This window comes from Leptinotarsa decemlineata, unplaced genomic scaffold (assembly GCF_025532065.1).
Source record: "Leptinotarsa decemlineata unplaced genomic scaffold, Ldec_3_MD MMD2_tig00000008_RagTag_RagTag, whole genome shotgun sequence".
Taxonomy (NCBI): domain Eukaryota; kingdom Metazoa; phylum Arthropoda; class Insecta; order Coleoptera; family Chrysomelidae; genus Leptinotarsa; species Leptinotarsa decemlineata.
This window is the reverse complement of record NW_027412537.1, coordinates 10,199,412-10,222,123: the sequence shown is the minus strand read 5'-3', so window position 1 is coordinate 10,222,123 and position 22,712 is coordinate 10,199,412. Positions and strand designations below refer to the sequence as shown.

General features: G+C 33.4%; 1 protein-coding gene across 2 annotated transcripts in view; it reads left to right on the top strand.

Annotated features, from left to right (window-relative positions):
- Positions 1–21,604, top strand: part of LOC111508481 (ras-related and estrogen-regulated growth inhibitor-like protein) — a 42,040-nt gene extending 20,436 nt beyond the window's left edge. For both annotated transcript variants that reach the window (XM_074171053.1, XM_074171052.1), the window contains exons 3-5: positions 542–598; positions 11,522–11,778; positions 20,182–21,604. In XM_074171053.1, the coding sequence (XP_074027154.1) occupies positions 542–598; positions 11,522–11,778; positions 20,182–20,499 (632 nt within the window). In that variant the 3' untranslated portion in view covers positions 20,500–21,604. The remainder of the gene's footprint in view (positions 1–541; positions 599–11,521; positions 11,779–20,181) is intronic.
- The last annotated feature ends 1,108 nt before the right edge of the window (positions 21,605–22,712 follow it).

The following is a 22,712-nucleotide window of genomic DNA, read 5'->3' as shown; positions in this document are numbered from 1 at the left end:
TGAGAAATAAATCATCGAAGGGAATGCGGCAACAAAAAATAAAAACTACTCTTTTCAGTTAGATTTAATCGATAAATAGAAACATTTCCTTTTTTCCTTTATTATTATCGAATGATCCACAGTATCTTTTTGAATTTTATAATAATTTCCTATTCACTTTTTCACGTCGTTAAATAAACTGCACACATCAAAATGGTGTAGAAGACGAAAACGGGAACAAAGTAAATGAAGAAAAATTAAATGGTCATTCGACAATATATTCGAAAAATTTGATCAACTACTTTTATTTTGAAACATTTCATATTCTAAAAACATTGCTATGTTCTTCGGTCCAATCAGATACTTAATTCTAATCAAGTTAATCAAATCCTGCTGGAGGAGGCTAATATATAACAAAACACGTGGAAAATCAAAATGAGTTTCAATAGTTTTTGTTTGTGAAGAGTTTATTTAAGGCTACTTTCATCTCTTGTTTGATAGACCATTTTGATGAATGTATTTTCTTACAAACAATATTTCTACAAGAATTTTTTTGTTCCAGCTTTGACCGTACGATATTTGACAAGAAGATACATCGGTGAATACAGAAGCAACACAGGTAAGAGTCATGTTTCGCCTAAATACCAGAAAATCTCTAGAAACTTGTGCTGGCAATAAATTAAATATAGAAACAACTTTGGCTAGGTGTATGCGAGAGTCAGCCAAATTTTTCATCAAAATTATTTCTGTACTTTTATGTTTGCGCACTGTTTCTAACATAAGTAGAATTCGTTTGAAATATTGAATAAAAAATTTAGAATGTGTTGAAGTATTCAGAACTGCTGGAACCTGATAAAAAAAATCCAAATAATCAGACTTCAAAACTGCCATTAGCGTTTTGTTTTTCTGAAAGGTCTCAAAATTTCGACTCGAATCCGTACAAGGGTCAGGTACATGATATAGGTATATAGTTTTGGTCAAAAGAACTAACTGACCTAGGTCTATAATGACTTCATGAAGTTTTTTTCTGAAGTTCAACAATTTTCAACTTATTTGCGAGTGGAAGTATCAAATTTTGAACTTATAGTCTTACGTTTTCATGGCTATATTTTGCATATCATCAATGATTTTTGAGTTATTTCATAAAGATGGAAATTTTAGGCAAAAGTACAAAAATGTTCTTTCACTTCACTCAATTTTTTTCAATACTACACATTTCAAACCGGAAAACTTCTAGAGTGAAAGTACATGAATGAGGTAAAGTGTAATGTATAAACGATTATTCTCAATTGGGGTGATAAAAAAACAGAAATGAAGGCTTTTTCAAGAATTAAAAAAAATGTTTTCTCTTGAAAAACGCATTTTTATTGTTACTTCACGTTGAAAAATCCAATTTTGGCGTCTGACGAATAATAATCAACCATCAACAAGCACATCATTTTTTATAAACAACATTTTCACTAAGGATGATTTTCGCGATGATTTATCATTGAAAAAGTAGGTATGTTCCAATTTGTGAAATTAGTCTAAAACGTATATAATAACATCACACATATATAAGTATGTAGTATCCTGTATGTAACAGTATAGTATATTGATACAAATATCATCAAATCTCCCGTTGTTCTATAAACGTTTTGTTAAAAAAAATTGGGTTATTTCCATGGATTTGTTGATTGTCCTAATGTTCTTCACCACCTTCATAAATTGTTGGCGCAAAAAATTGATCAATATCAGTTGGGCCGTCTGGAGATGTTTGTTATTTACAGAAAACAGTGTTTTTTCTGATGTATACGTAAATATATGTCTAGAATCGACATGTCACCATCAAGGCTGAAATGACACATTTGTAGGCTGTTTCATCATAATGAAATATTCATACAAAAAATAATCGCAGGATAGAAGGGAATACATTTGCCATACAATTCGAATTCTTCGAAATTCATTAGTTCCAGGACTGAAGTTTTCTGTTTGCTTACGACGAAAGCAAATGTCAGCATTTCCTTTTGAAAGCCGTTTTAATAAGGACAAGCATTTGTCGAGAAACTAATTAAAATTCGATATTCGGAGAATATTCATCATTTTACTCCTGTTCTAAATTCTGTTACTTTTCAATGAACGGAGAGAAAAAGCTGAATCTTCCACAAAAAGTGCTTTAATCTATTTGAAGGATTTATTCAAAATACCATCGCTTATAGATACAGTGTAGGAACCGTCTGTCATAAAAATTAAACTCTGTTGAATAATATTTCGATTGTTTTCAACTGATTGTTTGATCAATCAATAATGACAAATTGCAATATCAACATTGATGATGTTTCATCTGATCATACGACGAAAATTATCATATCCAGCTCTGAAAAACATATTACTCAATGAGCTTCTTCCTCTGGTGATAAATACTTATGCTATATTATTGAAGAGCTAAGTGGATGACCATTTTGCTATAGGCGACTTGAAGAAAAAGCCCTTTGGAAACAGCTATTTTCATATAAACATTGAATTACTTTCGAAATACATACTTTTATATGAACGCTGGATTATACGAAAAGATCTCTATTCCGTTTGTATTCCAAACATTCGAATGGAATCGAATCAGATATCATTCACAGGATTCTTACACAATATTATTAATGAAAGAAGTGAAATTTCACTTACATGCAACACTGTCATCCTCACTGCTAGAAATTCGATGTTTTGCTGTAAGACACTTGCCTTATCGTCTCTTCAGTAGTAAATACAGATAACATTATAAGAAAAAACACTGAATTTGTTTTTAAAATCACGACTTTTTGTCGCGGAATAAGTTGAATCCACCATCGTCCCGATGACAGTATGAAAATAACATTAACTCGCCCATTTAATCAAATACCCTTTCAATTTATTTTTGGTATTATAGGCAATGTATTTTTATGGATTCAAAATTATTCAAGTGATTAGAGGCAATGTAGTCTTTGAAAAACAGGAAAAGTTCATCGAAAAATTTCGTTTGTGAAGTGGCGCAGGAATCTTTATCAGGGCATTTACTCTTCCTCATTTACATAAGTTCTATTTTGGAATTATAACTTTCTGAAAAATCAGTGCTAATTGCCGATGATACAACTTTGATGTATTTCAATAAAGATTGAAAATTAATAAACCAATACATGGAATCTGATTCAGAACAAATAGATATTGACTCAATATACAAAAATTTACTTTGAATTTCAAAAAATCCACCTTAATATCCATTGGTAAAGCCCTCTAAGACAACTACTTCAAAATTAGTGTTAGGTTATCTACAACTAAATTGAAGGGTTCGCTAATGTTCAATTCTCTAGGTTCACATCTAGATGAAACTCTCTCGTGAAATATATAGAGCTGAAGCTGATTAACTTCTCATACTCATACATTCAAAATTACAGTATTCAATTAGTATGTGGGGAACTGATACAAATACAACTTTGGAACCATTAAGGAGTTTACGAAATAAAGCTTCAAAGTGCATTTTTCATCTACCTTTCTTAACTAAAAAGCTATGTATGAACCAAAGCCTATGCATAAATTGAAAGTATGCATCTCACTGCAGTCTGTTGTGAAGAATAAAAAACATTCCACTATGAAGTTTATAAAACATAGAAATGTACATGATCATCAAACAAGACACCTCAATAATCTGTTAACAATAAATCTCGAATCTGCGTTTTCCAGAAAATCTATATTTCACAACAGAATAATTGCCACCAAGTTACAATAAACAATTTTGCAACACAGAAATTTTCAAATTGGCATCATAGAATTATTTGTTATATTATTTTACATTATCATATTTGTTTGTTTCTATTATCGATTCGACCAATTCTGAAATAGCTCCTTTCGAAGTTATATATTCACATGAATATTATAGTTTCTTGGAAATAAATAAATGTTCATTATTATTAATAACATATGATTAGTTGGTAGTCATTAATTAGTGATTTTCACTAATGGATAATGAATAAACCTATTTTAAAGCTGCTCTAACGCATTTTCTTTGGTTCTTGTGTTACGCTTCAACAAACTAATAATTCTCTTGCTCTTATGTAGTTTCTGAAAGTTGTTTTGTAATAGCTTGTTCATTCATAAAACGATCGCACATTCGTCAATACACAAACAAATTTGAATTTGAATATCATTCCGCCAATTGATATCAACTTCAGCTACACTTTCGAATTGTTGGTGATTTTGACCCCAGTATGCTACTTGACATTTATTTGAAACGTTTTCAGTCCTATTTGAGCATGCATAAAAATAATAAGTGACTTTCACGCAAACAGCGAGTTTATGAATAAACTGGCATGCGTATTACAACGTCATCGTCATCTCGATTTTATTTTCGAAAAGAATGAATGGTCTAGTGTTGGTGAAATAAGATCAACTTTAAATATAGCGTAGATTCCACCGGTTTGTGTACTGATGCAGATAAACTAGTATCATCAGTATTATCAGCGATGGGATTATGAGATTAGAATGTTTCTTCAATTTAGGCACTCCCACGGTTGAATTGTTGTTTTATGAACAATTTCTCCGAATCATAGATGAGTAATGCATGTTCTATTTTGGTCCTATCTGTGTGTGCGAAATCCAACAGAATACCTGATGAGTATACTGTTCAATAATTGGTGAATGAAAAGAAATATGCGTATAGGCAAGCTGAATAGTATATGAGTAACTCCTAAAACACGTACAGGCTTTCTGAACCGTTATGAAAATTGGCATGAAAAGTAAATACTGACGCGTGAAGTATAATTTTAAGTTGAGATATTTGTTACTTGCGACTGTATTTGAGAATGAAGGCGTAAACGGTTGACAAATAGAGAGGGTCTTTATTCGCTGACTTATATGTGTAGGAACATAATAAACAGAACCCATTTCAAATTTTAACAGAGATAGTAGGTGAGTATAGTGGATTTTTTTCCGCACAAACTCTAAATATAGTTTTATTTTTATTGAATTCCACACACAAACGATTTTTTTTTCGAAAAGATTGTGCTATGCGCATAGACAGACAGACGACAGAATTTTTGATTATGTAAAGCTTCTTTATTTTTTTGTGAAGAACAAGGTTGATTCAAGCTTTTAGTAATTGGCTATTTGAAGCTTAGTGAAGTTTCGGAAAAGTATATTCGTAAGTGGAGTTTAATCTCAACACCAAACCGTTATTTTCAACACCTAGACACATGTTTCGATCACCAAGTGATCATCTTCAAGAGGAAGTTTAATCTTAATGCTGTAGTAATGAATATTACTACAGCAAAGGTTCCAAACAGTGCATCACAAGTATGACAAAGTTTATTATATATTCCAGATATTTTGATATGGAAATTAGGTACGATGGGTGATTGATAGGTGGCGTTTGAGTAGTCAGCGAACAAATTAGGGATACCTTGACCAGAGTTTACGTGGGTGTTGTTTCGTTTGTTTGTATTCGTAATGAGGAAGGTAAAGCAGATGGCGATAAAGATAAAATTGGTTGATATGGTTGTCATTGTTAATTTGGTGAAAAATCAAGAGACTATTTTATAAAAAATGTAATAGTTAACAAAAATGTTGCGTCGTTTTGTTCGTAAAATGGTCTAGTTTTCCTCACAACCATACACTTTCCTTTGGCATTTTAATTTATAAATATAGCATAAATATTATGTTTGGAATTTAAATTATGTAACAAAATTGTACGAGTATTGAATTTCATTCAATTTGATTCTACTGTAAATACTTCAAGACACTTAAAAAGGGTAAAACATATGGTAATGTTGATATTCAAAAAAGATATCAAAGCAAGCATTTTGCGCTTCAAAAATGAGTAAAGTTGATGCTACCTTTACTGAATAAACTGACACTTGCAATGGGTTCTCCCGAATCATTAATTGAGAATTCTACGTTCATATTGGAATAATGCGACTCATTAAAATACCTTCCCCCATAATAAACAGTGCTGTAAGTAATCCTGAAAAAATATCTGAGGACAAATTGCATATTAGCACTCGGACGAAACACTCATAAAATGCGATGAATTAGCAAAACAAAAATTTTTCAAGAGATGCAAAGATATGTAAACACTGCAGCATATCCGGTTGCCAAAAATTCGGGAGATTGCAATGCATAAGACTTTGCAAAACCTGGTAAAATGATTGTGGGTGGATATTTTTAGTTGCGCTTGCAAATTTCATTATTTCTGAAGCTCCACACAAACTGCTGAACACGTGAAAACAATTTAGCAAGAATATTCCAAGTGAATTATATCAAAATTGTCGATTTTGAATTCCAATTGAATACAAGGTACTCTGATAATAACTTGTATCAGGTTTTGTTTTATTCTCTTCATTAATTTCTTCAGTGACCTATTATATTCATTCAAAAAATGACAGAAATGCACTTCCTGAATTATCAGTTTGTATTGGAATGAGAGAAATATTTCAGACAAATACGCATCTCTGGAATAAATTTTTCGCAGATAATGAAATTTCAATTAGTTGTGAATGGTACAGTTAATTAACACATAAAGGGTAGTCTATTAATTATGGAATGGTATGAACTAAGGTTATTGATTTTCAGAAAATTGAAGTAAATAAGTGAAAAATTCGCTTTCAAGGTCGGATCGATTTCTATTATCGAAGCAATTCTTTCTGTAGTGTTTGACAAAAATACAAATGTGAATTAAATTACCAATTGAATGTAAAATGTTATGGCTGAATTGCTTCGATTTTTGATAGTTCCTTATTTCTCAGGTAGTCAATATTAGTTACGAATGCAATCAAGTAAAATGATATTTCAATAGTATTACCGAAATTTGAATCTTTCCTTCCTACAAAAGATTCAAAATGGTGCAATAAAGATATTATTATTATAGGATATTGAATGTCAATATAAAATCAAATACATTTATAATTGTTCCTATTGTATAGAAATAGTATTTATTCACGAAATGAAATAATACATTCGATCTTCTATCGTGGTGATTTTTATTATTTTTCAGTAATGATATGGTTCAACTTTCAATGAGTCTTTGTTAACATTCATTGATTTTTTTCCAAAGAAAATTCGCATTCTTTATAGTAAAAATTCATAGCCGTTGCAGTATTTTTCCAATCAAAATATTCTATTCACAAATTCGTTTATTCATTGAACTATGTCAAGGTAAGAACTGTTTTTTAATATAGAGCATCTCTATCACCTGCCTGTATTTTCACTTTTCTTAATGATCTGTCCTTTAGAACATTGACTGTCATCAGAAATTGAGACAAAACTAAACCAGGTCGTAATATAGGTCGAAGTCATTTATTACATAAATTACTCTTCAAGACAACTCAATAAAATATACCGAGTTATTTTTGAGTCGTACTCAAAACTAGGTGACTACCTATCGTGTGTTTTCCTTGGTTTTGTTTCTCTCGCGGTACATTCTCCAGAATAAACACTTTCAAATATTTAGATAATTACGAAACCCAATGTGATTGGTTCTCTTCTGCTCTACAAAGAGTTCAGTTCAAACAGGAATGTTGAAAATTGTACAAGGTAACAGTTTTAACAATCTTAATTTTACATGAATTCCAGAATGTAGTATAATCTTACATTACGCTTGTCATAAACAGCTGCATATCATTTTAATGTGCCGGGAATAATATTTCACGCCCAGTTCATCAAAATAATTGTCTCGAAAATATGCAAAGCAAAACACCAATTTGTAAATTATCTCCCGTTGCATTTTAACGGAAGCCGATAGATAAGGACGCTCTAAACATCACAGTCAAAACTAATTGATTACATGCCGGCTCATTTAGAGTCGCTGAATTCAGGAAGATTATATTTTATTTAAAATAGTGCGACCTCCCTAAATTGTGGCCGAAGGATTTTTCAAACTCACGCTTACTCACCTACAGTTCATCGGTTTTAGGTGGCCTTTGGCAACGATTTGTTTTGTCAGGAAAACGGATCTAACGTTTTACTGTTTTCGTGACTCGGTCTATCAACGATTCAAACGAAATTTCGGAATTTAAATGAAATATTTCATCAATTTGATGTTTTTATTGTCTATAACCGACACGATTTGAAGGGGAATCACAAAACGCAGAACAAACAAAATAATGATGTTGCTTTTATTTTCGACTACAAGGCCAATAAAATATCATTTGTATTTGTGAAATCGTAAGTTGAATTTCTATACGGAATTTAATAAACGTTTTTTATTTTACAGAATTCAGTTTATTTCCCACAAATTCACACAAAAAATGAAATTGTTTTTCGTAAATTGGATAAAACATTCCCTACTTCCAATAAAAATTGATCAACTGATGAAAGATTCTTATTTCTCAATCCATTCATTTTTAACCAGTAAACAAACTCACGTCTATTGAATCTACAGGAGGAAGACTATGAAAGATAGAAAAATGAATAAAACCATTGGAAGAATCTATACAAGTCTATTATTTTGCCAGAAAACAATGAAAATCAGTAGATTAGTAACTTATATCTCTAGAATATCACAAATTTAGATAGCAACATGAACATTTTCTGTTTACTGATGACGGATATTTATTAAATTACTTATATATCTCGCGACTTCATTCTCGTGGACTTCAATTTTTGGGTTTTCCCAGATTTCCTAACAGACTATTTTTGATTCATAAAAAGATTCGACTTGAATATAGTTAACCAAAGTTTCAGCCAAATCAAGTGAATAGTATTTTCATAGTATTTCTTTTTCCAACAAATATTTGTCGTGATTCTTTAAATTGACAAACTTTTTCAGTTGAGATTCTATCGAAATTGCATTTATGTTGCGTCAAAGAGACCTTTTTTCTCAAATATTTCAATGTACAGACACGATCAATGATAATTTTATGATGATACATATGTTTGATTGTAAATATTGCTTTCTCTGCTGTCTGTAAACTATTATAAAATCATACGAAATCGCTTGACATATCTAGATCGACTACATTATTTTCTCTAGACTTGATTGAGAGTGAAATTAAAGATGGGAACCGTATCAATTGACTATGATTCAAATTATTATGTTTATTTAAGTATACACGCTAGAAATGTCATACTTAATTTTGTATATCTATAGGAATTTTTCATGGTTTTTTATCTGACCGTTTTGTTTGAAAAAACATTCTCATTCAATATCGAAACAAAAATACGAGATGAACAAGTTTATGAAGAAAGTGGATGTATTTATCATGATAGCTGTGAAATTTTACTGTTTTACCTACATGAGTTCTCATACCATACTATTTACTGCATAACTAAGTGGAAGCAGATAGAGCACTCCTCTATATTTACCATTTCTTCTAGTATCACCTAGAATCATGACTGATATTTCCACCCGAGTTTAAATATGAACTATTGTATAGCTATTGTCTAGCAAAACACGTATTTCAGTTTCGTAAACTGTCCAGTGAAAATTTCATAATGAAGTGTTGCATGAATACTTTTTTTTTGTCTATCACTATTTACATGTACAAGCTGATAGTAGCTGATAGTGGTGAAATACTCATACTCCTCCTGTAGTGTAAGTTTTTGGCATAGTACATCCAAATTTCACTACAACGTGCATACCAGAACATCGGAAACGTGTTTTAAAATACAGGCGAAAATTCTACGCCACATCGCTACTTCAGCATCTGTGACATGATCTTATCTTTCATCATTTTTACATTCTCTTCACTCTGTAAATACGTCTAACGAAGTTATTTAAAGTATGCCCGCCTAATTCACTTGTGTCACCTCAATCTTTTTATACAGTCCACTTCTAATAATAGACCAACCACTAATGAATGCCTCAATAACTGTTACTTTCTCAAACATTGTTAAAGCTGAAATTTAAGAGTCCGAATTCTTCATCACTTCCGTATTTTGACAACAAAGTGGAAACATTGGCATCGAATCTCTAGATTTCGTAATGAAGAGTTGCTACATAGCAGACTTTTTGATTGTAGAGTGAATTTATTAGATTATCAATAATTGGAACGACTTATGAAAGAGATGTCTCAAAACAAAGAGGGCACTTATTGAATGGCACACAAAACAATAAAAACTCATCGATTATATTTCGTTACGCCTTGAACTCATCCTATTGGAAAGACGTCAGCAAAGCAATTGTCCAGATATTTCTTTCGTTACTGCATTTGTCGGGTGGAATGTAGGTGACATTCAACATAAAATCACACGTGCTTTCATAAAATATGATATCCAATTTCGAGGGAATATGAGTAGCCCTTGAAGGTGTCAGATGTGGGATAGAAATGAAATGTTACACTTGTTTATCACACATTGAGTAGAGTGTTTATTTGACAACCACCAGTAAAAACAATATGATGGAGATAATAAAGAAACAGATGACTAACGGTTAGATAACTTGAAATAAGACAATAATATAAAAAAACAGTTTGTACTTTAGAAAAACCATAGAGTAACCTTTAAAAAATTATTAGATAACAGATTTGAGTGTTCCAAGCGAAAGGAACAGCTTTTTCAGGTGAACGTCGAAACAGTTGTTAGGTTTCAACGCATGTGTATGAATATTCATGAGAGTTAAATAAATGCATGAAGCTTTCTAACGGATTATTCAAGCTTCCCCATAATTCGTTCATTTTTGCCACTCGATATTTCTTCGGGAGGAACGCCCTAACGAAACATCTAGTCTCCTCAGATGAAAATTCAAGGCATACATTTTCTCTCGGGAGAAAGTTCATTGGCCGGAGATGGGAAAGAGGTTTGTGGTTTCCAGCAAAATTCAGACGTCTCGGCGAATTTACCAATATGAAATATTCATGTAAAGATTATAAATCCAGTTTTTAGAAAGTGATAGCTTCTAGCAGTTGCAGAAAAGCCGTCAATAAAAAAAGTCACATTCACAAATACACAAGAGTTAATAACAAATATCTCTGTCGTTCTCTTTCGAGTCAACTCCCCAGCGTTATAATATTTATTATCATTAAATTTATCGTCAACTTCAACACCAACTGCGAATTAAATTCTCAGTTTCCGCAAACTACTCCGGACTTTTCTCAATTCAAAATACATGGACATGGTAAAAATGACAATTTGCAGAGAATTTAAACCAGTTTTATTTGCTAGGAGCAAAATCTACTACATTTAAAATACATTTTCTAAAAACTGGAAAAGATATTTATTGTTGTTGCCAACAGAAAAATAACAATTTTCTCTTGTCAGTAGTCACCAGTTTCATAATGTTTTTTCTTTTCGTTCTCTTCTTTGAATATTCTACTCTTTAAAACACAATTTAGAAATTATATGGAGTTGAAAGGTTCGAATAACCTTGGAAATGAACAGCAGATACTAAAACTCAGATTACTAAAAAATTATTGTTGAAAATTGAATTGTGACTCAATGATGAAACTCGAATTATTTTCAATTGTGACACCTCGTGTCATAAACACCTTATTACGATTAAATGGTAATATCAAAATATATAAAGTGTAGAACAAAAACACTATCAATGCAAAACCACATAACTGAAACAAACAACCAAACTAAATATTTCTTTCCTTTGTTACAGATCTTCTGTACCGTCAAACTCTGACAGTGAACAATTCAGCTTTGGAAGTTGAAATTGTAGACGTCTGCAGTTGCGACATTCAAGCTTTTCCAGAAGAAGCGATATATTGGGCGGACGCTTGTGTCGTCGTCTACGATATCACCTGCAGAGATTCCTTCAACCAAGCCACTGATATGCTCCAAAGAGTGCTGCAACTGAGAAATCAGATCCCTAGGGTACTGCTAGGAAACAAAGCTGATCTCGAACACCTCAGACAGGTTAGTTAATTCATGCCTCTTTAGTTCGAATCTTCAAACTCAATTCTGAAGCCTAAATCACCCTTTAAACTATGGACCTCAAATTTCCAATACTTATATTGGTTTTGATCTGTCGTACCTTCAGTGTGAGCCCAACATCTGCTCAAATTCACCTATTTCATTTCATGACCATTCATACTTCGGATCATAGTTTATCATAATCCCCTGAAAGTAATAAAATCATACTTGCAAAACAGAACACAAAGAGTAGTTGAAAAATGCCACCTCACTAACATACAGTCAGATGAATTAACAATCTTGAGAGGAGTTCCGCAAGAATCAATCTTAGGGCCATTGCTATATATTCTGTATACCAATGAGCTAGCAAATGCTATCGATTTCAACACTGTGCAGTTTGAAGATGACACAAGTGTAGTAATCAGGGAACATAGTATTGAAGAATTAGACAGAAACGTGTTTGAAGCACTGAATACATTGGAAGATTGGTTCACACATAATCACTTAAGTTGAATATAAACAAAACACAAGTATTAAAGTTTTCCCAACAATCAACTGTATGTGAATACTCAGCCTCAGATGGTAGATCAACAATATCATCTTACAAAAGTACAAAGTTCTTGGGAATTGAGCTTGATCTTAGATTGGACTGGAAATCTCACCTAACCTCAATAATACAAAATATTGCAAAATACTGCTATGCTCTAAGAGTACTAACAAGATCAATAGATATAAACGCTGCTATGTGTGTCTACTACGCACAAGTTCACTCAAGGATCAAGTACGGTTTAATATTCTGGGGTGCTTCGACAGATGTCCCCAAGATATTTTAAGATGCAAATGCGATGTCTTAGAATTATATTTAACCATAAACAAACTGATAGTTGTAAACCCTTATTTATAAAAAATAAAATACTAACCTTATACAGCCTTATACATTCTTGATACTATACTATTTGTTAAGGAAAACACCAAACTTTTTGAGAACTCTGAAAAGACACACATATACTCTACAAGAAATAAGTCAGACTTGAACTGTAATACTCCAAACTTCTCATTTATTCAAAAAAACGTACCGCATACTCTAATGACTATTTACAACAAACTCCCTCTTACAGTGAGGGAATTCGATAAAACAACATTAAAAATAAAATTAAAAGCATTTTTACTTGAAAAAGCGTACTATGCAACTGACGAGTATTTAAATGATACTATTATTATTTGATCTATTTGACTGCTTTTACTACAATCATGTACTCGTAAGAGCCTATATCTACATGTATTAATATTTTTATATGTATGCATATATTTTTGTGCAGTTTATGTACTGTACATCTTTCCTTCCTCTTTTAACCTAATATTGTGATATATGTTTATATTTATACTGACATGTTCTATGCCCTCAGGGGTACTGTATTTTTATCCTGAACAAATAAATTTTATCTATCTATCTATATAAGGCAGGCCTATAATTATATTAGACTTGGTGGATCTTGAAACAAAGGATTCCACGAGTTGTCAGCAGACTACTGGAAGTTATATCCTCTTTATGCAATGAACATTTTCCCATAGTTGCCAGAGTTAAACAGGAATGTTTCCTTGTGGATTATCTGGTACGAATTAGACAACAAACAAGAAAAGTCTTCAAAACGCAAGGAAATCAGAACCGCATGACAAATACAAAGAATCTTTCTCTGCATACATCTAAACACTGAGAAAATCTAAGAGAGATCCATGGAGGAGGCAATGAGGTCCAACGAACCCAACGGACTCTATGGAATACCTCAATAAATATTTCAAGACTATAAGAAAGCCTTCCCTGGTGTACTTCTCTGGGTCAGAAATCAGAAGTACGACATCGTAGTCCTTACTCCCAAAACTTCATCCAAAAGAAAATGCCTGTGAGAAAGAGAGAAGTGGATTTGGAAAAGGTTGAATAGATCATAACATCACTAGCACCGGGAAGTATCTATTCAGTAATGCTGCAGGAAGGACCGGAGTTTCTTCTTCAAAATTTGTGTGTTCTTCTCAGAGCAAGCTTGGTTCTAGGATACATACCAAAACCATGGAGACTGATTAAGGCCACCTTCATATCGAAACTTAAGAAAATGGTACAGAATTCAGCGTAGATCTCGAACCAAGTCATATCGTTCTTTCAGCTGCTGTCTTGGATATTAAGAGAGCATTTGGTAGTACTTCCTTGAAATCAATCATACAGAAGTCGAGGTGAAGAAGGATCATATCGAAACCTAGGAAAATCGTACAGAATTCAACGAACCAAATCATATCGTTCTTTCAGCTGCTGTCTTGGATATTGAGGGAGCATTTGGTAGTACTTCCTTGAAATCAATCATACAGTAGTCGAGGAGAAGAGAGTTCATATCAAAACCTAGGAATATCGTACAGAATTCAGCGGAGGTCTCGAACCAAATCATATCGTTCTTTCAGCTGCTGTCTCGGTGGATATTAAGGGATCATTTGGTAGTACTTCCTTGAAATCAATCACATAGAAGTGGAGTAAAAAAGGGATCGACTGCAAGTTGAGGGTGGCTAGATTACACGCTTAGAGGAACCTTATTCAAGTAGATCACCTGCAGACCGCGGTAAGATATCTTAAGTTATGGAACCTTTCCAAGCCACTATAGCTCCTAAATCGAAATAGATATAAAATACTGAGCTATGCAGACGACTCAATCGTACTAATCAAGGTCGATTTCATTAATATAGTAGATCCTGAATGAAGACTAATGAAGAAGAGACCATAGTAGATGAACCAAGAGGACCAAGTCATCCCAAAGTAGGGCAAATGAAATAACGTAGAGAGAGGCCACATGCAGCGGATCCTGAATATTATAACAAGAAGGAAAAAACCTCCTACATTAAGCTCCTAGATCGTAATAAATATAAAATACTGAGCTATGCAGACGACTCAATCGTATTAATCAAAGTCGATTTTATTAATATAGTAGATCCTGAATGAAGACTAATGAAGAAGAGACCATAGTAGATGAACCAAGAGGACCAAGTCATCCCAAAGTAGGGCAAATGAAATAACGTAGAGAGAGGCCACATGCAGCGGATCCTGAATATTATAACAAGAAGGATCAAAGAAGAAATGAACATAGTACAATAGTTAAGCTGCAATCGAGGAGGCCTCAACTGCAGAAATAGAGATAGTTCGAATGTGATGTATTGGAAAATTGGAGTGTAATAAACATCCAACAAAGGGATTGTAGAAGCTAACGGGATTGTTGCAATGAGTATCAAAAAAATGAGAGGAAAAACTCTATTATCCCATGTGACTGGAAAGTGTCAGACGGTTAGATAGTTTTGACTATTCGTGTCCTCAATGCGAAGCATTGAGGACACGACGAAAATTCGTCTAAACATGTTAGTTTTTCTCAGTGGATCTAATTCTACGACCGTTTTGCAATCCGCACCGATTGTGCCATTATACTCGAATGGTTCGAGTCTGTTATGATGACACATTTTAAATGAGACTCAAGTGTCATTTGTTATGATGAACGGAGCAAACACACATTCAAGTAATGTTCATATTAGCCGCAAAATATCCACTTTGCGAAATATATTTAGAAGTAACTCGTTTACAATAAATTATATCGTGGTTAGGAAGCGAGAACTGGGTTAACACGCATAATATTTTAGTGAAATTCTGTTTATATTTGAATTTCGATGATGTGTGAAATAATAGTGTGAGAATCCAAAGTTTATGAAGATCAAAATCTGGAAGCTCCCATTTTTGCAATCTCGTAAAAATCGTATCGCAGCTGTCTGTGGTGCAGATAAGTCGCAATTCCAGATGAGAACGCAATGGATGAAATTAAACTCTGACAACAGCAATAAGATCGGTCAGTTTATTGTTATAGAACGATGTTGATGTAAACACAAATATTAATTGCGAGACCGTGAACTGACACTGATTACCCTTCAGATGCATCAGTTTGTATATTGAAGGGAGTTTGGCCTTGATATCCGAAAGTTCATTGATAGAAATTATTCACAGGCTGAACAATTTCATGATAATAATGACGCAGGCTCGTATTGGTTGAGTTGACCTTCATTTGGAATGACGATGAAACTTTTAGTGATTGGATCGTTGGAAAGGATCCTAACTCATAATTTAACCAGATGGACGGACACCCACTTGTTTTGTACGAGAAGTTTCTTACCAAAAAAATTAAATTCGAAAAAGACCAAATGATTTGAAATTGAACGTTATCAAAAACGTATTCTTTCTAGCACCATTTTGAAAATTTTCATGCTCAAACAGCACCAGTCAAGCTGGAGTTATTTGTGAATTTGATATAAGGATTCCATACATTGATATTTATTTCTACAACAAAATTCGGTACATTTTATGATAATGATGGAATTAGAAATTATATAAAATGTCTGATGAAAGACTTTCACAAATAATTCAATTGAGAATATTTGAGAAAAACTGTAAATATCAACTCATTCTTCCGAATGTCAAAGAGTTGAACTAGTAGATCAAGAATTGATCTAAAAAAAATTGAAAAACCGAGAATCAACTGAGATTTTTTCTTGGGAGCAGAAAAACGATGAGGAGGTTGAAGATTGCTCAAGGTTTCCAAATAGTTTTCAGTTTGAAGTATAATAATAGTAATTTCATTGATTACCATTTTTACAGATCATCCACTTCACATGAATAAATGTTCAAGACAGAAGTAATGAATGAAGCAATAAATAAAATGTATTATTACAAAATTCCATTATTGTGAGTATTGAATAAATGGTAATCCGTTTCAAATAATAATTTGAACCAGTTCCAAGAGAGTTCCATTAAGAGAACTTACATAAGGGTAATATTTTTAAAAGTCGGAGAAAATTTTGTCCGAGTAAAAAATGAGTGGGGAGAGAGAGCGATGAAGATTCTAAATTAGTTACACTGTTTGAATTCGCGGCTGACTGCCGTTTTAGAAGAAGAGGGTACTCAAATAATTTTTTTCGGAACTTAACCAATTGACAACACAAACAAATTTAAAAGAGGATTAAAACACAGCTGATCTGTGATTTCGTGCAGTATCCCACTTGAATAATAATTTCATTGCGTCATAATTTTTAATCATAACCATTATGTTATTTACATATTTTTAATCTTTCAAACGAAGTCAATTGAAAAAGCTAAATAAAAGACTAATGGCATAACTCTTTGATACTAATGAAAAAATACTTATAGGTTCATGAAAAATAAAACTTATTTTGAAAAAAAATTATGCTACGCCGCTAATGCGATACAAAGAAACTGCCGGCGTTCGGTAACTATTTAGTTTTTTTGTCATTCGAATTGACTTCGTATATATTATATATTCGACGTCTATTCATACTAGAATTTCCGTATCATTATTAAAAAATACGACATTTGTTACTCCATCCTGAAAAATTGTAAAGTGATGATGAATTTTATAATTTTTAATCATCTTTTCCCTTTCTGGACTCCCCATCCCTGCACAGGTATATATAATGAGAACCGTAAATCCTCCTAGAGATTTTTAAATTCCACCAGGTAGCTAAATTTGCTCATTTAATGAGGCATATTAAGTTTTCGACGCCTCATAACGTTCCATTCGGAAAAGGGTCGACGCTCTTCGTTAAATCCGCGGCATCCAAAATAGAGAATTGGAATACCTAAACAGTCGTTAGATAATAACATTCCGACGTATATTGCGAACCGAACGCCGTTTATTTGAGTTACACCTGTAATTACAGACAAGGAATGGTTTAGTAATCCAAGAAATATTTATAGCGGATAGTTATTTACAAAGAAGTTCTGCCAGTTGCCACATTCCATCAGGTATGATTCAAGATAAGATATTTCATCCGAGGAATTTCTAAGTGTTCCAAAAGACGGAAATATTTATATAAACTGGAGATGTGATTTCAGTTTTCAATCGAGACCCCTTCCTTATTCACCAAACTGAAACAGTTGTGGAATTTCAAGGACGAAAGATAGATAACTCAAAGAAATTAGGCTTCCACGGCCAATCTATTTTTCGGGTTTGCTGGGTCATATAGTGTACAGGAAATCAACTAATACATGAGAACTACAACTTTCAGGCACGACGAATAAAACGGATAATGAGAACAATTACAGTAATGCGCCCGTTTTCTCATCTGCTTTGATAATGTCAATCGTGATTCTCCATTGGACGCCAGGCATTAAAACCTGCAGAGCCTCGTCCAATTAACCCGGAAACTGGTTTCGACGAAAATAGATAACTTGAAATTAGATTGAAAACTACAAAAGGATTTATTTGTTTCTGATTCAGTTTTGTAATTGTTGAAATCATTCGAATGCCGTTTGGGTTGTCTAACGACCCGCTGTGGTTTTATGGTACTATCGCAACTCAGTACTCCCTTGGCTTATTAAGGAGAAGATTTTATTTGTTGTTTCACCCATTCATCGTTCATCCAAATAATGAAAGAACTCATTTGAACTTAATTAAATATTTATTGTAACGAAACGGGAAAAATACTTCAGGAATAACACTAAAATGTTACTCAAAAATACAATAAATCACTAAAAACATTATACTGCCACCCAGCAGGAGATGTGCTGCATTGCTGGAACCTTTTCTGAAGATTAATAGATACTGAATGAATTTCTCAATACTGTCTTTCTGTGATCTTGACCTCCCTCAATATTTATGAAGATTTATACGCTGACATTGCAACTTTGATCCGGTCACAGTACTAAGGTAAAATGCTCAGTGTGCAAAGTTTGCGTATTTGACGATTGTTTTATATCTCTATATCCTGTGATCGTATCAATTTCGATGTCTATGAACTTGGAATATTAAAAGATGGAATTCTGAATACTAAGTGTTTTTGTTTTAGAATATTGAAGTTGAGGTTGGAACATCTTTCAATTCATGTATTAGCTTAAATGAATTTGAATTATTTCATGATTATTTTCCATATGTGACAGTATTTATTTATTTCTGGTAGTTGATTCACAATCGAATACCAGACAGTACTGTTTTGCTCTGCCATATGTCTCATCAGAGGTGCCAGGCTGAACAAAAAATCATTGTTGGGCAAAACTGTTCTTAAAGAACAAGCCTGAAAAATGAGTAACGATATCTTCTCTCACAAAAAAACATATCTGAAATCAAAGACCTTTGGAAGCCTGCCGATACCATTAATGGCGTCTTCGATAAGAGAAATGTCCATACTCATTTATAATATTTTGCCATCAAGCAATCGTACTTCATAAGTAGCTATAGTTGTACAGTGGTTGAAATTCGGAAGTAGAGAAGACACCAATCTACCAAGTACTCCTGTGGAAAAAAACATTCATTTTAACAGGGTGGTCTGTTGTGAGTCTGTTGTGAAGGTGATATTCTATTAGTTTCCCTCCTCAGACTACATCACTCTGTTGTCTGAATAGTTGTTTCGACCACATAAACCCTTGGTGCATCGATGCCTTCCTCACTTTCGAATCTCAAAATTCCCGTTCAACTGAAGAAGGCTTCCATTTTTGCTTTATTTACCTGATGTGTAAATAGTGATTACTGGGTGATATTACCTGCTCAGAATCATCAATTCATTCTTATTTTTGGTCGACTATGAACTTGCGCGGCGCCCACTTTGAACAGAGCTTTCGCATACCCAAATATTCAAGCACGTCCCTTTGATATAATTAGAGCCTCAGCTATCTTGATCAACTTCAGTTTGCGGTTATCCAAACTTATTTTGTGGACTTTTTTCATGTTTTTGTCGGTAACAACCTCTTTGGGATGTCGACTGCATGCATCGTCCTCGGTGCTCATTTCTCTCGTTTAAACTCAGCAAACCACTTATCAGCTATTGATCCGCCTGGTACAAAGTCCAAATAATGTTTATTAAGCCAAACCTTGGCTTCAACAGTATTTTTTTCGACAAAAAGCAATGCTCAATTAACACACGAAATTCCTTTTTATCCATTTTCTTCGAACTAACAAAAGTTGCTTCACTCAAAATGTTCTCTCCCGCAAACTAATAGTGCGACAGCTGTGAAATTTGTACACGTATTTTTTTAAGGTTAGGGTTAATGTAATATAATGTGTTAAAACAGTTGTCACTGTTAGGCAACTTGTAATACATATGAGATACTACAAGTTGGCAACACGGGACAATCATGGTTAACGCGGGTTATGTTGACAGGGCATGACTACAAACATGTGCTCATGATCACAATATCTAAGGTTATATGTTATACAATAAACTACCAACGTTGAACGCTAGTTGTGTTATTTATAATCTTTTGGCCAGATTATACAGTTAACTTAAAATCATATGGATTTAATACTAGTAGTGCCATCTATGTGTCAGCTTACGAATTTTTTAGGGCACCTAATACTAACATTGTTTCTTTTGTTACAGATCGAGGAAATAGAAGGTCGTACCCTAGCGATCCAAAACAATTGCCAGTTCCACGAAGTGTCAGTGGCCGAAAACTCCCCCGTTATCTACTCAGCTTTCGATACGATACTGAACGAATGCCGTTCCGTCCAATCGACTCAGAAAACTCGTAAGTTCTCCGTGTCCAAAATGTTCGGAACCCTGATCGGCAACACCAACAGCAAAGGTATCGCTCCCACGAACCAAGGAGGCACCGTCGTTGTTTGCCACAAGTCCGACTTGTACAAATCCAGAGTGATCAGAAGAAGACAGAACTTCACGGCTACTGCGTCGCTGTGACTATCGGTGAAGGAAGAGTTGGACGCTCGTTGAGAAAAATTTTGAAGCCGCGGAAAGCGGCGTGGAAAATTTGGAATTCAGTGTTCTCCAGTTTTATGGAGAATACCAAAGTGGTATATTTGAATGTATATATTGTTATATACGAAGAACAATATACAATAATTAGAATTGTGGATGAGATCCTTTGAGAGCTCGGGATTCTTTGAATCAATGTATTTCTTCAATTGATGTTAACAACCTCTCAACCGATCTGAGGAAAAATCGACCGAAATAATTCACAAGATTATTCGGCTAACTACTGTTGAATCGAATTCGTGCAATAAGTTTGGATTTGAACAAAGAATACAAAGCCCACAGAAGCTCAGAACTAGTATTTTCGTGTACCCTGAATTTTTTGTACTTACCGAAACCACCAGAGGGCGATGTGAGTACGATGTCATATTTATCATATGTATCAACAGAATTGGGTAGCTAGCAGTTGTTGTATCAAAGTTGGGATGTACGCCAAAATTAAATTTAATCAAAAAGCAGACTGATTTGTCAGCGACTGCTGCCCAGTTCTGTTGGTAATCACATTAAATACTGACATCGCCCTTTAGTGGCTAGGGTGAGTTCTGAAACTTTCGGAGTGCACGAAAGTGTCAGTTCTGAGCTTCTATGGGCTTTGAATTCTTTGATTTGGGTGAATGCTTTAAGATGTGAACTCGTCTAAATATTAAATTTCGAATGTGTTGAGATGCTAGTTGATCTGGCTGAGAAACAAAACTAAATATACGTATTATTCAAAAAATCTGTCCAATCATAAAACTTGACAATATGTTTAGTTTTGTAGTAATTTCACTAAAGTGGATCGAATATTGAATTAGTTTGTTCCAGCTAGGCTGGTAGTATTTAGGAGACGACGACTTTACGAATCTCTTCAAAGCGATTTGGAGTAGTTTGTGAGAACTCTGAGGATAGACCAAATATTTTATAAATATATTTTATAATATGTGTGTGCTAAAAACGGCTGTGATATCATATTGTATGTTTTTTGTATTGTCAAAATGATTTTCTTGTAAAAAATGAATCTATTCATGTTGAATAAATTTATATTATTTATTTATATGCTGTTGTTTATTTCCTCCGAAGTCTTTCTTCTCCCTTCTTGTAGAAAATCCAGTCATATTAGATTTCAATGGTGAAGTTCTGATACAACAAAGCGTGTTAGGAATCACACGTTAAAAGGTAATACCTCGTTAGTCCTTAGCTCGCACAAGTTTCTCAACTTCTGAGAGTTGTCGTTCGTATGGGGGCGACAGCTGATTAATAGAAACACAAATTTCAAACAGATTTTTAAACAGATTACTTCTGAACACAATAATTTTCTCGCATACTGGGACTACATAACTTTTATTAGACACGAGATTAGCTATCAGAAGAAAACTGAAACTATTTGCTTACTAATAAATTATAGTCTGGATGATCTTTCATTCAAGGAATGAGGGTCGTACATAAACTAATTTATGTCGCAGTTCTCACAATATGGTGGTCAAACTAAGCGGGTTATAAAAACTCGGTTCAAAGAACACATTTCACATATTCGGTTCCCTAGAACATAAAAATCTAGTTTCACTCGACAGGCTGAAGAATGACCACAGATTAAATGAGAATTATTCATAATTAGTGAGACAAGTAGGTACATATGGCAACAAACGTTCAGTCGCAATCAAACATCTTAACATCGAAATTTGTTGAATAATAAAAACTATGAACAATTAAATAAGTCCATTCCAAATAGTCCTTTACTTTTTTCATATAAATATCACGGGTATCAACCATCCAACTGGTAGATTCCATAAAAAGTAGTGTGATAACAAAACAGAGATTACAATAATAAATTGACATAATTAGTACTAGAAATAACATTCCAAAGAACTTTAATGTTGTTTTAGAAAAATTATGTTTTAGAAAAATTTATAGGTAACTTGGAACAACTGTAGATAAAAAACAAAATGATAAACAAAAATAATAAGAAGACTAATTCACACGTTTCGGCGAGAATAACTAAAATGTCAATGAGGATAATCTGTTTAAAAAAAATATGTTTTTCCGTTAAGCAGCTGTCGCACCCCTACGAACGAAAACCCTCAGAATTCGAAACTTGTGAAAGGTAAGGATTAACGAAGTCTTACCTTTTAACGTGTGATTCCTAATACGGATTGGACGATAGC